This window comes from Sebastes fasciatus, chromosome 18, assembly GCF_043250625.1.
Source record: "Sebastes fasciatus isolate fSebFas1 chromosome 18, fSebFas1.pri, whole genome shotgun sequence".
Taxonomy (NCBI): domain Eukaryota; kingdom Metazoa; phylum Chordata; class Actinopteri; order Perciformes; family Sebastidae; genus Sebastes; species Sebastes fasciatus.
The window spans coordinates 14,744,037-14,761,728 of NC_133812.1; the positions used below are offsets into that span (position 1 = coordinate 14,744,037).

General features: G+C 40.6%; 1 protein-coding gene across 7 annotated transcripts in view; it reads left to right on the forward strand.

Annotated features, from left to right (window-relative positions):
* Window positions 1–17,692, forward strand: part of eya4 (EYA transcriptional coactivator and phosphatase 4) — a 53,304-nt gene that overhangs the window by 15,317 nt on the left and 20,295 nt on the right. For 6 of the 7 annotated variants that reach the window (XM_074614882.1, XM_074614883.1, XM_074614884.1 and 3 more), the window contains exons 3-4: window positions 11,404–11,453; window positions 14,223–14,344. In XM_074614882.1, the coding sequence (XP_074470983.1) occupies window positions 11,404–11,453; window positions 14,223–14,344 (172 nt within the window). Of the gene's footprint in view, window positions 1–7,973; window positions 8,338–11,403; window positions 11,454–14,222; window positions 14,345–17,692 lie in introns of those variants that run through there. The other variant, XM_074614886.1, reaches the window with a different exon arrangement.

Consider the following 17,692-nt stretch of genomic DNA (forward strand, 5'->3'; position numbering starts at 1 on the left):
TTTGGATCCATCACTAAATATCTTGATTCTTCTTTTTGTTCTTCTAAGTTTCTAAATCACGCCTTAACTTAAATTAGCATTGTTAACAAGCAGTTAAAGTTTCAGAGCAGGTCCACATCTGTAATATGATATCCTTTTGTACTGTCACAACTTCTACCTAGGTGACTAATCTGTGACTGCACTCGTGCTATGACTCAGCATGGAGCTGGGAGTCACGTACTGAATCATTCACATGAATTATTTAGGGCTGTTGGTTTTTCAATTAATAGATTAATCATATTGTCTATAAAATGTTGTAGATGAACGCAGGCTGTTCTCATACACCGTTCGTAGCTATATATCTATGAAAAGTAATGCAACGTAATTCGTATATATATCACACAAAATCAATTTGTATGCAATTTATGTATTCGTGAACCAGGAAGTATAAAGAGCGACAAACGCCACGTATGGAGGAGGTCGGGGTGGACGGGTGGGTCAAAAAAGAACGGACTTTTACCCAAAAGTCAACACTTCGGGAGTTATTTTAACCCTAACCATGATCTTTTCCTAAACCTAACTAAGTAGTTTTGTTGCCTAAACTTAAAGAAGTCGATCTTTCAAGTCAATCTTTTCCTAATCCTAACTAAGTAGTTGTATTTTGAAAAGACTCGAGTAGAAAATTGACATGTGTGTCACGTGTTGCTGGACATTTGTAGGAAAACACACGAGAAAATGAGGAATAACTTTTCATAAGAAATCATACGTACCGTTGTGTGCAGATACATTGCAGATAAATATTAAAGAAATGTTATTGCTTAATCAACTAGTTGTTTCCGCACTACACTACACCTCTGCAGTTATTTGTCCCAGTGTCTTCCTACTTTAGACATTTCATATTGAGTTGTGTGTTCTTGAGTGCATCTGTGTGCCACTGATTAGAGTGATGGCCAGAGTGTGTGTGTGGGTGTGTGTGGGTGTGTGTGGGTGTGCCTGGTCAGCCGTGGACTGGTTTAGGTTTCTCCCAGTTGTTTTTTTAATCACTCTCATCAGATTAGCTGAGCAGGGGCAGTCGAGGCCAAACGCTTCACAATTAACAGCGCAGAACCGGCCCGCACACACACACACACATCCATCAGTGACTTTTCATTTGTGTCCATTGAGTAAAGCTGCATTAAATCATGTCTGTGATCCCTTCACTCTCGGAGACAATGAGGAGCCAATTTAAATGGCAGATATGAAGACCACCAGGGCGGCGAGGAGGCCTGACTCACTCTTCTCTTCTATACTGCTCTTCCTCCTCAAACATGTGTATTCACTACAAGTTGATTCAATAAAAATAATCTTAGGGATTCTGAAATTAGTAAAGTGCACTGACCATTCTTTGTCCATAGTTACAAAGAGATGAAAACACAAGACATTATTTTTTTAAAGATGACCGATTAAACCCAGTAATTGAATTATTTTCTTTGTAATCAGAAAAAAATGCATTGTTCGATAAAAATTAGAAACATATGATAATGTAACAGTGGAATTTCTGCGACGAAACAGGGTACTAAATTAGCAAGGGATACCATACCAACCGTTGACCCCATGTAGGCATGGCCGGTCCGTTGTCGACAAGCCGCTAAGAATGCGATCTCAAACAGGAGGATCTAATGATGATTTAGGAAGGTAATTTCATGGAGCAGACTAGGCTTGAGACTTTTACATTAATTTTTTTTCCCAAAGAAGTTTGTTGTTGAAGCAGCTGATAACATCACATATTTCATACAAGGATTTACAAGTGAGGTGTGACCGCAGTAATAGTGGCTTGTCTATTTCTGCCTTCAACCTGGATTTGTATATAGCTAAATTTTCTAATCAGGTCTCAGAAACTGATGGGTCACAAGTGGGCAGCTGGCCTGGAACTCAGAGTGGCCCCACATTGTCTGTGTTGCAATCACTTTAAGACAATTTGATTAATTGCATTGTTTTTTGGAAATGTACCATTTTAAATTAAAATAACGAAGATCCTGTAATTTTTTTGTTACCAAATCTTGACTGAGACCCCTGTCTTGTAGAGGGACCTATAGTGTCAAAATCTGCTTTTCATTTCTAAAACTTTTCTGTTAATATTATGCTTACATGTTGATATGTTTTTTTTCTTCTCTTTGTCAATAAATCCCATGAAAATAACTAAAAGCAATTTTGAATGTTGAAGTTGTTTTCTTTAGTGTACTTAGTGAGTTCGTCTCTAAGCTCAACTACTTAAAAAATTGGTTTATAAACTATTGTAATTACGAATTGTAAATTACATATATGAAAACAACCTCGAAAAAAAGGGAAAAAAAATAAAGTATAAAAAAAAAATAACTTAAAGCAACAATAAATTGATGACTTCCAACAAATGTTTCCTGTGTAGTCAAATCGTATCTTACATTTACATTGACAGTGGATAAACTGATGTTTAGTTAATCATCAGTCGTCGTCCCCTCTGACAGTAGTCTGCGTGAATAAGTTATTCAGTTGTGAAGCACTAGTCTGAAATACAATCTCATATAATGTGTTACTTACTGATCTTTAAAGGTCCTCTGGTTTGGCGCCATAGCAAGGCTAGCGGTTTCCCCGTGTTTCTAGTCTTTATGCTAAGCTACGCTAACCGTCTGACCATTTGAGAGTGGTATCAATTTTCTCATCTAACTATCAGCAAGAAAACGAAAAAATCAGATTTCCTAAAATGAACCATTCCCTTAAAGCAGAAATCTTTAATGTTTTTACTGTTAGAGCTGCAGCCAATGATTACTTTCATTATTGATTAAACTGCTGATTATTTTCTTGATTGATTATTCGGGGTATTAAAGCTACAGTCGGTTACTTTAATTCAAATAACTTTTTGTCATATTTCCGCAAACTATCACTATATTCTGACAGTAGTACATGAGACATATAATCTGTGGAAAAAAATCAGGTTCCTCTGCCTTGTTTTAGTCTTCCTATTTTACTAAAGTTACCAACTGTAGCTTTAAATGCCACGAAAATTCACAAAAAATGTCCTGGTCTAGTGTTTAAAGCACATACTGTTACGTCCACAATGGTTAGATCAGTTTACGATCATGAAACACTAAGAGAACCAGCGTATATTCACATTTGACCAACTGGAATCAGTCAATTTGAATCAATCTTTTTGTAGTTTGAATATAAAAGAATTTACAGACAGGTCTTTCCAAAATTGTATTTTTTATTTCTTCGTTATGTGTATTCCTTTTTTGAAACCGATGAGGCTTTTTTACACTGTGACTCCTTTCTTTGTCCTGAGTGGCGTACCAGCTCTGTGCTATATAGCTTGGAGCGACCATGCGTGTTATTCTCTCGTTTCTCGGATTGTTCGTATTGTCTCGGGGGTTCAATGTAGAGGTCAGCGTCTAGTTTTAGCTCTATTTTTGTCTTTTTTTTTCTCCTCTCCCTGGGCGATTTGAAGACAAAGGTTCGAAGACATGTGATACGTCACTGTGTGTATGAATATACTTTAATTTCTGTGCCCTTCAAATTGGGAGTAACACCAGGCAGCTCTTGGCAAATTCATGTGAGTAGAGGCAGGTAAAACCAGAGAGAGAGAGAGAGAGAGAGAGAGAGAGAGAGATGTTTTTGGAGAGTACCTTTTCACCCAAACACCTCCTCCCCCTCCTCCACCTCTTCCCTGCTCCACAGACTCACCCTGTTCTTCCCTTTCACTCCCTCACTTCTTTTTTCTTTTATAGCTTCCTACTACACCTGAAAAAGGGGCATTTTTGGAGGCATAAAGAGAGGGATAGTTTTACACCTCCCCAGGCTGGGGGAACTGGGGGGTGTAGGAGGAGTGGTGCAGGGAGGGAGGAGGCTCGGCACAATGTATTTTACATGAAAGGAAGGGGATAGAGTTACCACACCGATAACCACTCATACAAATGGGGAGAGCAGAGAGCTTTGAGCAGGGGACAGGTAAATGTGTGTGTTTGTGTGTGGTGTGTGTGTGTGAGAGAGAAAGAGAGAGAGAGAGAGAGAGAGAGAGAGAGAGAGAGAGAGAATGTGGAGGATAGATAGAGATGGAGATGGAGGTTGTGTTTGTGTGGTGAGTAACATCCGTCATGAATGTGTTTTGTGGTCGACACACACCAGCCGATGTCAGAGACAGGGATGGCTGGATGATCACGTTGCACAGGTGTGTGTGTGTGCGTGCCTGTGTTGCTATGTGTTAGGGAGTCTACTCTACACAACTAATCTCATCTGTCTGTTCCTGACTTTTCTTTTTTTTATAATAATAATAAATGAATATTTCAACATTTTGGGAAATACGCTTATTCGCTTTCTTGCCCAGAGTTAGACGAGAAGATCGATACCACTCTCATGTCTGAGAGTGGTATCAATGTTCTCATCTAACACTTGGTAAGAAAGCAAGTAAGCATATTAATACATTGATCTGGATTTGTATATCAAGTCAATGATCAACGATCCAGTATCATCGATGCAAAGTGAAAATATACATGCAGATCATCACTTTTAAGATACGCCTCTATTTTGAAATTCACACTTTATATTCATTATTTTTTATTAAAAAGAATAGGTAGTCTTTCATTTAAATGTCTGGAAGAGCCCAATAAAATTGTCAAATCATATTTTAGTTGCATTTTGTGAGTTGATCTAATTTAATTAATTGTGTTAAATGGGTATAGGACATCATCTCATATCAATTGCAGGCTCCCGAATTGAATCGAGATCGTATCGTGGCAGAATTTGTGATATCGTCCAAAGAATCAATGTAATATCGTATCGTGATGAAACTTGTGATTTACCCCTATTATTAATTCGGCTAATCCATTTTAATACTTTATATCTATTTTGTATATTTAATTGATTAAAAATATATTTAATAAATACAATAATTCAAACAGAGATAATAAATCTGCATTTCTGTAGAGATCAAATTTTTAAAAAATCTAAAAAGCTTATTAACAAGAAATCTCACTTCAGAATAAATAAAAAAAAAAAAAAGCAACAAGACAAAAGAGATAAAAAAGAGCCGCAGACTCTGTCTCCGTCTGTCTTACTGCTGTCTGCTGAGTGGAAGACAAACTGCTGTTGTTCCACTTGAAGAACAAAGTTGTTCTCGAGGGCCTCTTAAAAGGGAGCGAGACACCTCCGTTGCACACTTTAAAAACACTCCTAAAGTCAACAAAAACCAAAGCCGAGACCTGTCATTTAGCCGTCTAATATACTACCCGCTTCCTTGGCTCAGTTCGCTGCACTGATGTGCCCATGCAACGCTACTGTTTGTTTTGTTTTTTCTGTCATTCCTTTTTTTTTTGTATTTCATCAGGCGTGTTTTGGGACACCTCCCCTGCTCCCTTCTCCTCTTGCTGTGAAAATATTTCATCGGGGATGTTTTTGGACGACCCCCTCCTGATGGGGGTCCTGCCTGGCTAATAATAAAGTGCTTGAGTTGTCAAGCGCTTCGGCAACACCCTAATCTGTTCTGACAGCTAGTCCTCCACATGCGCTCTCAAACGTCCCGCACACAAGTGCACGTCGGCATGCACGTACAACACACTTTCAGCAGACGTTCGCACTGATGTATGCACATAGATCCACAGACAGTCTATCAATCAGGGTGTTTATTGGGGTTGGGGGGGGGGGATAAATGCTGTGGGACAGGGCCGCATGCTGTCACCATGGTGACGGAGCTAAAGGTGGCGGGTGCACAGTTGGAGACAGTGGCCCTGTTCCAAATTGGTCTCTCGGCCTGTGTGCATACATACTGCACACCCGTCTCAGCTGTTTTCTGCCTTGTAGATGTACAGTAACATTCAAACTGGTCTCGATGTTGTTAAACGGTCACTGCACCCACATTCAAATAATCTTACCTAATTATAATGGTATCTTTTTCTGGTTTTATTTGCCAGTTGAGTGTTTAGATATTGGCCCTTATACCCAATACTACCCCCATATTCATTTTATTAACATTCATAAACACATTATGATATATTGAGTGTATTTTAAGATGCCATACTAACGTGAAAAGGAAATACATACTGTACATATTAGATGTTTGCTTTGCTATTTTCCTTTACGCATGCTATACATAAGTGACTTTTGGTCTGATTGACACAATGAAGTGCTGGAGGGATGGCGTATTTTTGTAGGTCAACCAAGAAGTTAGCATCGCCCTGGGTGTCTCGACAAAAAGCCAATGGGATTTTTCCATTTGGTTTTGGATTATTGCAGAAAATATGCCCTGTGGCAAACAAACGTTTATGATACTTACACAGTTTGTTCAGCAAAATAATCTTCACAAATGAACACCACTTTTATGATTTTTGAAGTGTGAATGCAATCATGTAAAAAGCTAACGTTAGGCTTTAATCCAACCACACCACGGTCGTATGACTTCAAGTCACCACCACTAAGCTAAAGGCGGACTGGTGTTAATCGTGATGACGTTTTGTAGTCTCATTTAGCCACTTGTTAGCAACCACCTTTTTAAAAACACGTAAAAGTCTCAAAATTCACAACCACAGACCTTTTTACAGGCATCTAACTCAAAACCCATTGACTTCAAGACGAGGGAACCGGAAGAGCTAAAATGCAAATTTCCGGGTTTTAGGACTCATTCCTGCCAAGGCCTATGAAAAGGAGGCTGGGTCATGCGTCATATCCTTGGGGGTATAACACATGCGCAGTAAAATCTCTCCTGCACTCGCCGAAATAGAGCCAATCGCAACGCACGACCGCAGCTTCAGTTACACTGCGCATGCGTTATACCCCATACCCCAAGACCCGAGTCCGCCTGTGACCCAGCCTCCTTTCCTTAGGCCTTGATTCCTGCACCACCGTAAATCAGTACAACTCAGTGACATTGCCACAGCCATTTAACAGCACAAAGACGACCAAGTTGAAAACCAGAGTGGTGCTTAAAAGCAGTATGATAAACCAAAATCATCGGAATTTAACGACAAACTTTGTGAAAATCTAACATTGATGCTCACTAATCCCTTCTGTACAAAATACATTCTGTCAGGTTACTGTTCGCCTAGTAGCCTCACAAATTGTAATCTGATGTACTATCACACAGTCGACAGTTTTCATAGGTAGAAAGTAGTTCCATTGAAAACTTTAACTGAGTTTCTGTAAGTTGGAGACAGAAATCTCAAAACCTGGACAAATAAACCTGAAATATCCACTTGACTAGATACCATTAAAGGTAAGAAGGACCCTTTAAATTTGTATCAGTGTGGTGAAGTTTACTGTTATGGCATTTAGAATGAGAAGGGTCAAGACATCGACACTGGTTTAAGTGTGTGTACGTGTGTGTGTTTGGGCGTGTGCCTCCCCTGACAACACCTTGACGACCACAGTGAAAGAGTGCCATCTTCAGACCGAGGCAGCTGGGAATCCACCTAGTTGATACTGCCCCCGCACCGCCACCACCAATCCCTCCAACTCAGCTACCCTCCACATACGACGCACACGTGCAGCCCGTGTGGTTCCAATTAACACAGATTGAATGTGTGCGTCCGTGTGCTCAGGTGTACATGTGAGTCTGTGTGTGTTGTGGGTGACATGGGGGAGGGCGTGTGGAAGGAGTGGAGGGGGGGTTAAATGCATGGTGTGAAGTTTATGGTCTGGCCTGTACTTTCTACTGCACAGCAAGACATTGAGATCACATCCACACCTCGTCTCCATTTATCGCCTTAGCTTTGTGGAAGTAATCACGCTAGAGCAGCAGGGTTTGAGTCATGCACGCGGATGTTTTTAATTTCAGGGGCTCCGACTTATTTGTTATATTTTTATACACGGGCCAGTTACAATGTGGAATTCGGTTTTATTCGTGTCCAAAGAATATCTCAAGAAGTTCTTTGGCTTTAAATGTAAGCTCGAGTGAGTCTGTAGTGAGTGACAGCAAAGAGAGAGAGAGAGAGGAGGAGGAGGGGGAGGAGGAGAAGAGAAAAAGAGGGGGAGGAGGCAGAGGAGGAGAGAAACAGGACGAGTGAAATGTTCCCCATTACTAGAGTCGAGGAAGACAGGAGCTGTGCATGGATTGACCTCAGGAGACAAAGCCTAATTTGTGTCTTTCCTCCAACCGCTGAGTGAAAGAGAGAAAGAAAGAAAGAAGAGTGCATTTTCTCCTATAGAGCAAAAACAAGAAAAACGTGACACCTGGAGTACAAAGTGAGAGACAGGTAGATAGAGACGAGCTGAAGTGTGTTTGGAGGAGTGTGTGTGTGTGTGTGTGTGTGTCAGACCAGCAAACTTGCTGTGTCTAAGGGGAAGCCAGTGGATCGTACAGCTCTGTAATGCTTTGTGGAAGTATAGGACTGCTAACTGACCTGATTACACCCTGAGGTAAGAATACATCTCTGACTCTGTGCTCAATTTGTAGTGTTTTTCTGTCATGTTAGAATATTTCTATTTTGCTAGACACCCTTCTGAGTGAATAAACGCTGCTGTGTGTAAAGGAAAAATGAAAATTGCGATTTAATAATGTAAAAATATTTAATTTGGCAGAATGCGTGCAATATTCAGAGCATCCGGGAACAAGGTTAATAGGTTATGATGACAGCACAGTAATTGTTTTCAGGGTACCATTCCAAGTTTAAGTTTACTCTTTAAATATACAAAGTATACATCAAAACACTTTATGTAAAATGTATGGATCTAATTTTATTTTTTCAGGCTTTTATTATATGTAAATACTTTTGTTATTATTATTAAATATCTGCTTATTTAATTGTGCAAAGTTTTTGGTTTGATGTAGGATTACGGCTCTGCTCTTGAATTTATCTAATAAAAATCTCCCTCGTAAAAATTAATTTAATTTAAATGAAATTTTGGCATTAAAAAAAAGTCGAATTAGTGCATTTATAGCAAAGAATTTTTTTTAATTTTTTTAAAGTTGGTTAGGAATCTTAATGTCCTTCCGCACAAGCGTAAAAATCGTAAAACAGATTTTCTTAAAGCCTTCATATACCATTTGTGTGTGTGTGTGTGTGTGTATGTCTGTGTGTGTGCAGCTCTATGCATGGTATCAGATGACCCATTGCAGATGGGTTGGGTTATTACCAGAAACACATAGCGCTATTCTTCCTTCTTTCTCCCTCTCTACCCTCTTTTCTCTTCTTGCAAAGTGTTTCGCAGTTCGCCAGGAACAGCAACACACTTTGTCGATGCACCTTTTATGTTGAGTCTTAAATGAGCTTGTTAAAAGCAAAACACAGCGGGGAGGATTAAAAGAACAAAACAAGGCAACACATTTAGAACCAGAACTTGGACTACTTCTGCTTATTTCTGACTCACGCCTACCTACTGTTTCTTATTACTGCCCTTAAGGATTAAATTAGGCCTCACATTATCATTCCGGCCATTAGATGATTAATATCACAAACATAGCCGTGTGTAATTCCCTTAAATAAATCATTGTTATTAGTGCTAATTACCTGGGGTACCTGTATTCGTCCCTCAGGGAGTACCCGGACCGGGCAGGTTGTGTTCCAGACCGGTCACCCGGCCAACCAGGTCAAAGGTCACCTATTTAAATGGCTCAGATGACACAAATGGGTCCTTCAGGCATTGTGGCCACCTAACGGTTCACTTAGAGGCCCTTCGTTTTGTTATTAGAGATGAAATTGGGCGTGTTTTACTGCAAGATATGGAAAGAGCGAGAATGACGCAGAATATTGAAACGCAGGAGTTAGTGAGCTCGAAGGTTTTTGTAGCTTCATTATTATATTTCATCAATAGGGTAGTTTTAATGGGTCTCGATTGGATCGTAAACATTTTGTGTGCTGGATATGTCTAATAATGACATTTAAAACAAGTGGAAAAAACGTTTTAGGACTAAGCAGATAAAAATAAATGTTTCAGATTGTTTTCATGTGTTAAAAAGATATGATAAAGAAACAAAATGCATGTATGGAATTGTATTAAATATGGAGTATTTCCGATAGACGAAGATAAAAGCAGTGAGAGATGTGAGAGAGGTCGGGACTGAGAGAAAGTGTGCAGCGGATGAAGCACAACGATAAAAGCTTTTCGGGATCAAAGCCCTCGTGTGCTTGTGTTTTCACAGATCGTGTTGAGACAGAAACAGCCAGGGTTGTGTGTTTCCCTACTTGTGTGTGTGCGCGCACATGCGGGTTGCGTGCTCTCCCTCGTTTGTATGTAGCCCTGCGTGTGCGTTACATGTGGATTGCAGTTTCTCACGGCCACGCTGTTGATGTCGTGACTGACAGCCTTGTTAAATTTCAGTAAAGCATGAAACGTGACATGAAAGTGGCTTGCGTGTGTGTGTGTGTGTGTGTGTAAAGTGATCCATACGAGGGCACCGGCTAACCTTTGAACCCTGTCTTAAACAGCTAAGTGCTGCTTCTTATTCGCTCTCCGCAGGATCCTCTAATCAGAACCATAACACCACAACACACACACAAAATACACACACACACCTACACACACACGTCCTAGTTTCCAAATACCTTGAGTTTGGTGTCTGCTTGGCCAAGCACTTTCTCTGTATACTTACCTGTGATTGCGATAATGTGCAAATGACTTGAATATATGCTGCCTGGGTGAATTTGACCACGTGTGTGTGTGCGTTTGCATTTCCATGTGCAGGTGTGTGTGTGTTTGGCATCTCGCGCGTGCCCTACACCTCGACAGTGTGTTGACACAGTGATTATAGGGCAGCTGGTACACATTGGCCCTCGCTCCGCCCTGCATTTACTGTTCTAATTAGTTCCTGTTCCAAATAAGAGAGAGGAATTTTAATAGAGAACCGCTGGCCGGCCGTCTCGCGCCGCATACCCTCACACATGGCGACGCACATGAAACCAGCCTGTGTGTGAGCGTACGCTGCGGTGGAAAGGCGTTGAAGCTGAAGTGTGTTTTCTTAATTCTTTTTTTTTTTTTTCAATGATGAAGGAAAAGTTCCAGCACGCAGTGATTGACACGACCAAATGTCTCGATCCGAGGCTCGATTTAGTGTCTACGCCGACACGTTTAAGGGTGAAGAGTGAGCCCTGTGACCTAACATGACCCCGCCGTGACCTTTCAACTCTTTAAGGGTTGAGGAAGGGGCCTTGAGCTCCGGATGGAGCGGGGTCACGGGTGAACAAGGGAAAGTTAATATCTGTCACTTAGACGCCAGTTAGCACTTCTGTCACGGTGGAGTTTGATTTATTATGATTTAAGTAACATTTAAAGAATCTGAAAATATGAAGTCAATGCATTTTGTTTAAATTTTTTGTCAGTTTCTTAGACGTGCTCAGAGTGGGAATCAATATTGTTGATTATCACAACAGTTTGTGATGCTAATATAATTTGTCTGATTCATAAACACTGCTTTATGAGGCTGGTTTATGACACACTAAACACTAACGTAACGTGTGTGTTTCCTCTGCTCTGGTTTCTCTGCAGGTGAAAAAATCACACAGTGAATCTCATGTTCCAGACCCTTCAGACGCCAGGTACGCTCACATGTGTCCGTCTGTATAATATGACAAACAACATTAGGTTTTTCAGACCTCTATGTGTGTGTGTGTGTGTTTTGGTTCTCTGGTCCTGGTGCAGAGAGGTGAGGTTTCACTGCAGTTGCGAGCTGTGATGAGGTCACCAACACTTTCCCGAGACCTCAGTGTCTGACACACACACACACACAGTCACACCGAGGAAAAGATGTACTTATCCAATCGAAGCATGCTGTACACACGGCCATTTATTTAGAGCTGTTAGTCGATTAATCAAGCAACAGAAAAATAATCAGCAGCTATTTTGATAATCGGGGGATAACCGGGCTGCACAATTATGGCCAAAATGTGATATTTTGATCAATATTGAGATCACGATTATGTATCACGATTATTCATTGATCTTAGGATCGACATATTTTTATTCCACTTTCACATTATGAGCAGAGCACTGCTTTCATTTCCATCTTGTGCTACGTTCCTGCTAACGTACAAATCTTTGCATCAACAAGACTTAAAATAAAGTTCTGAACGTACCTGAATTCACTGCATTTTGCTTTCTGTTGTATAACAGAGAGCAGAGGGGCAAAACGAGTAATGTATATTATTCTTCTACTCCGGGATGCAGCCGCAACATTTAGGAAAGTTTTTCACAGGCTTTCGCTGTATGGCGCGCACCACCCGCATGTACAGCTCCCTTTTAGTGAAGTGAAAAAAAAACTTGATCGCCTCCTGGTGGCTGGCTGTTAGTTTAGGAATTGATTTTATTGGATATGCAGCAGAGTTTTCCAGCAGAGCCCGCACTTTAAAAGGTCAATATCACAGTTTATCATGTTCATTTCATTGTGAGAAGCCAAAATCGTGATTAATATTCATTTAATTGTGCAGCACTAGTTCCAGCTTCTCAAATGAGAGGATTTTCTGCTTTTCTTTGTCATATATCATTGTCAACTGAATATCTTTGCGTTTTTAGCTTTTGGTCGGAGAAAACAAGATGTTTACTTTAAAGTCGTTACCTCAGGCTCTGGGAAGTTGCGATTGGTGTCTTTTCTTTTTTACATTTCATGCAGTAAAGAATGATGATAATAATAATATAGTAATAATAATAATAATAGCAGATAAATCAATAGTATATATAATCGTTGCTTGCTCGCGTTAAACTATTTATTTCACACAGTACACCATACACTGTGCAGTGCATATTTTTTTCATTGACCAGACATAATGCGAAAACCAGAAAAGAGTTTATGAAACACCAACTCCTGCCATCGCCTCCCGAGAGGAGCGAAACAGAGAGGGAAGAAAAAAAAAAAAGGACAAGGAGGGGAGACAGAATCATTTCCTGCTGTTGAGAGACAAAAGAAAAGGATGGATGAAGAGTGTTGAAGCACACAAGAGAGAGAGAGAGAGAGAGAGAGAGAGAGAGAGAGAGAGAGAAAAAAACTGGAAAAAAAGCACCATAAACTGTGAAAGTTCTTAACTGTTATTGCCAGAGATAATTTTAGGCTTTAGTTTGAAGTTAGGACTTGGCTCAATATCTCATCCACGCTGTTGATGTTAAAACAGTGATCAGTGTTTTTGGATCAAAATGTACTAGAGCAGAACGAGTGTTTAGCTGTAAATAGAATAGAGAGCTGATTTAGTGTTTATCTTTCGTACGGTTTCTCTTTTGCGCCCTTTAGCTGCGTCTCTCTCTTCTGCTGAAAGCTATATGTTTATACCTGTCAGTCTGACTGTGGGTTGCAGTCATGTGTGGCGATGCTATCTGCTCATAGCATTGAGATGGCCGGCTTCCAGACCGCGACACAGATGCTCTCTTTTAGCACACACACACACACACACACACACACACACACACACACACACGTACACACAGAGCGGTAGAACGGCATCCCGCATTTGTTTAATTCTCCCTCCATCTCTGTCATTTCTCGCTTTGATGTCTCGCACAAGTGTGACCAACCTGCGGGCTCACACACACACACACACACACACACACACACACACATGAGGTACTGTCCAAACACACACTGACTCAACATTAAACTATGTCCGCCACCAAAGGACATGTCAAAATGTGGGTTTGTGGCAACAGTGATGAAGAGTCATGAGTGAGTGTTTAATGTTGCTTTTCTTACACTGTCCATGCATGAAAGTTTATTAAAAAACACTTACACCTCTCACTCGGGGGTTATGAACCCCGGGGTGAGTGGTTGTTGCCGTGGTAACAACTAATCGGGATCCAAATAAACACTGATATATGAAAGGCGGACTACTACTCAACCATAAATGCGCATCTTCATGTCTCTATTTACTTCCACTTACTCCACACACACACTCTCACTTTACCATTACCACCTTGTGTGCTGGTTCCAGTCATGCATGTGGAACACATTGTAAAACTAAAGCATGCTGGCAGGCTGTGGGTTTGTATTGGAGCCCAGAAGTGCACACACACACACACATACACACACTCCATAAAAGAGCCAGCAGGCCCGCAGACAATGTCTAGCGCCTCTGAACACATGCTCATGTAAGCTAACTGGTACGGAGAAGCATGGAGTTTATGACTTGTGTGTGTGTGTGTGTGTGTGTGTGGTTCCTGTGTGGATATGTCATTGAATGTGTTCAGCGAGATCTCAACGTAATATATAGAGGTGGGAGATTCCCAGCTGTGAGAGCATATTGCTGTTGATCTGTTATTCATTCAAAAATCGCAGTTCATCTTTATTTTCTCCCCTCCTCCTCCTCCTACCTCCCTCCCTGTAGGTCTATGGAAATGCAGGACCTAGCCAGTCCTCATAACCGCGTGGGAGGTGGAGATTCGACGGGCTCCAAGCTGGACAAGAACAACCTTGGCAGCCCCTCCATCACCACCAATGGAACAGGAGGTGAGAAGGCAGAATGTGTTTGGTGTTGCAGTAATGAATGGGCAGTTGTGGTGTTTATGGTAGGATTTTAGCTACAGTTTTCACCTTTATTTATGTTGTTTTTTTTTGTCATGAAGACAAAATGTGCTGATGACACTTAAATAGGCGTTATCAGTCACTATAAGCCCCATAGATGTGGGTCAGTAGGGGCCTACTACACCCGATAGTAGGTTTTATCATCTATTCACATGGTTGATCACCGAAAGTTGGTATAAAAGAACACGACAGCGACCGTAGTAATTATGACCGTAACAGAAGCGGAAGTCAGGTGCTGTAGTAGACAACAGGAAAGTCCATGTGGTGGAAGCCGGGGGCGATAGATGGGACACAAAAACCAGGGCTTAACCAAGTGTTTTGTTGCCTAACCGAAAGAAGTTGTTGTTTTGTTGCCTAAACCTGAAGAAGTTGTAGTTTTGTTGCCTAAACCTAAAGAATTTGTAGTTAAGTTGCCTAAACCTAAATGCTTTCATTGTCTAAACCTAAAGAAGTTGTAGTTTTGTTCTCTAAACCATAATAAGTTGTAGTTTTGTTCTCTAAACCTAAGTGTTTTAGTTGCCTAAACCTAAAGAAGTTAGATTTTACTTGCCTTAACCTAAAGTGTTTTTGTTGCCTAAACCTAATGAAGTTGTAGTTTTGTTGCCTAAACCTAACTAAGTGTTTTAGTTGCCTAAACCTAAAGAAGCCGTTTTGTTTGTGTTGCTTTTAAGTTTCAAGTGTAGTAGGCCCCTACTGACCCATATCTATGGTGATTATGGCGACCGACAACGCCTATTTAATGGCATGATAACAATCGAATTGGGTGCATCTACACATATTGCCAAGAGTTAGATGAGAAGATTGATACCATCTTCATGTCTGTATAATATTATATGAAGCTCTAGCCAGAAGCTGATTGGACTGGAAGTAGTGGAAAACAGCTAGCTTGGCTCTGTCCAAAGGTAATAGAAATACTGTTTACACTTTTTATTTGTACGGATGAAACAAAGAGATAACATATTTACATATTTAGTGAGCTTTAAAAGGTGCTGTTAGGCTGTAGCTTTATATTTACCCTACAAACATGAGAGTGGCATCGATCTTCTCATCTTACTCTCGGCAAGAGAGCAAATAAGTAAATTTCCTTAAATATCGAATTATTCAATTGAGTGCTATGTAGATCAATCTGTTTTCACCTGAAATGAAGACCAGTAAAAGAGTGAGTGATGTCTTAGAAGTCAGGACATCGGAGACAATCTCATTTTTTAAACAAAATAAGAAAGTATACAAAGAGTAAGCACCTCTACTGTAGCCTACATGCTGTTCATTGTTTTTTTCCGGGAGAGATGCACTTCCAGTTTTTTATGATTCTAGCTCCTGCTCCAGCAGAGTTTGGAAGTGCATATTGTAAATCACTTTCGGCAAAAGAAATGATGAGTGTAATGTGAGGTAATGAAATCTATTGCAAAATCATCAGTCAGGAAGATTTTCAACATGCAGAGATAAGTACTTTTAGAGGAATTTATAGAGACGGAAACACATGCAAACACACGCATACACACACACACAGCTTGTGCTGGCATGAGGAGGACTTGAGTAAACCACTGGAGAATGTGTGTAAACACACGGTGAAGCACTTCTGCTCTCCTCCGCTAACCGCTTAGCAAAGTGTGTGAGTGTGTATGTGTGTTTGTGTGTGTGTTCAAGCCCAAAATCCCCCTGGAAACTATTCACTCTACGAGAGCATTAAAGCATCACAGCTCTCTTAGATGTCAACACCAGCGAACGCTCTCATCTCTGTCTTCTTTTTCTTTTTCTTCTGTCTGTTTCTCTTTCCTTTTTCTCATCTTTTTCTACATGTCACCCTTGATCTCCTCCTCTCTCAGTGTCTGTCCTCTGCAATATGTTTTTGACAAGGCAGTTTGATGTAAACGCACTGGATATAAGTGCTTTTGTTGAGGGCGATCCTTTGATCTATTGCTGAATTTAACAGGCGATGGAAACTAATGTAATGGAAAAAGTGAGATAGTGCATTTTTAGTCAACTTGATGTGTCAACACACACACAGTCACAGAAATAGCCGTGCCCAGAGCGGACTTAATTTAGTGCATTCGGACCATATTAGAGCACGTTAAATCATTTTTGATGAGCTCACACTTAATGGTTTGAGCAGACAGAGCCGGGACTACACGCTCACAGCCAAAACAAACTACATACCCAACATTCCCCTCACCTGACATCAGACAGAGCTCGGGCCCGTGGGCCATCTCCATAGCAACTCATTTGTCTTCATCAGGGCTTGTCCGATGGGCTGAATTGCTCCCCGAGGGGATTAAGTTGTCCAGAATTAAATTCTCAGATGGTCACCGATGATGAGTTTTAATCATGTTCAGAGAGAAAAGTAACTTCATAAAACAGCATGGTGGATGTTAAGGTGGTTAACAGGTGTGCTTCTCTTTTGAGAATAGTTTGGGAAAATGCGCTTTATTGCTGTGTTAAAGCGGCTATAATCAATATTTTTATATTTACGACACATCACATGACTACTTGTATGTGAAAAGTGACGCCCGTAGTGACTAACCCACAGATAATTATCATCCAACTCTGCAGTTTCCCCTGACCTGTATGTACGGAGCATTTCAGTGCCTTCAGCTCATTGTTTTGGTTTTACAGCCCACAAATTTACTGTTTTGCTTCACTCTCATCAGCATAGTTTCCATCCTGAGCAGCTCTAAAAAAAACACTCTACGCTACCTGCCCAGCACCAAATGGCAGACAGACAAAGTTAGCGATTAGCTGGTGAACATAGTGGAGCATTTAGCATCTTATAAGCCAGATATTTCCTTCAGAAGTCGGTGGAGAACAGAGCTAAACTTACTTTAAAGGAGAGTGAACTTTGTCACTCCATGGGAAATGTTGCTCGTCTCCGCTGAATGTGTAAATAGGCAGCTGTTTGCTGAGAAACTTTGCCATTTTAACTTTATAAGGTAACAATATGTCAATGTTGTGTTTACAGCTTGTTTCTGCTGCCCCCAAGTGGCCAAAAAAATCAGTTATTGCAGGTTTAAATGTGAAGCTACAGCCAGGAGATGGTTAGCTTAGCTCAGCATAAAGACTGGAAACAGGGGGAAACAGCAGCCTACCAGCACCTCTAAGCTCACTAACTAACACGCTTTATCTTGTTTGTTTAATCTGTGCGAAAACCAAAGTGTAAAATCAACAAGTTGTGTTTTTTTCTTGGGCAGACATAGTGACTTCATGTAGACTGCGTCCGAAATTGCACACTACTACATACATAATATGTGTACTATCGTTATCCATACTTTGTGTGAA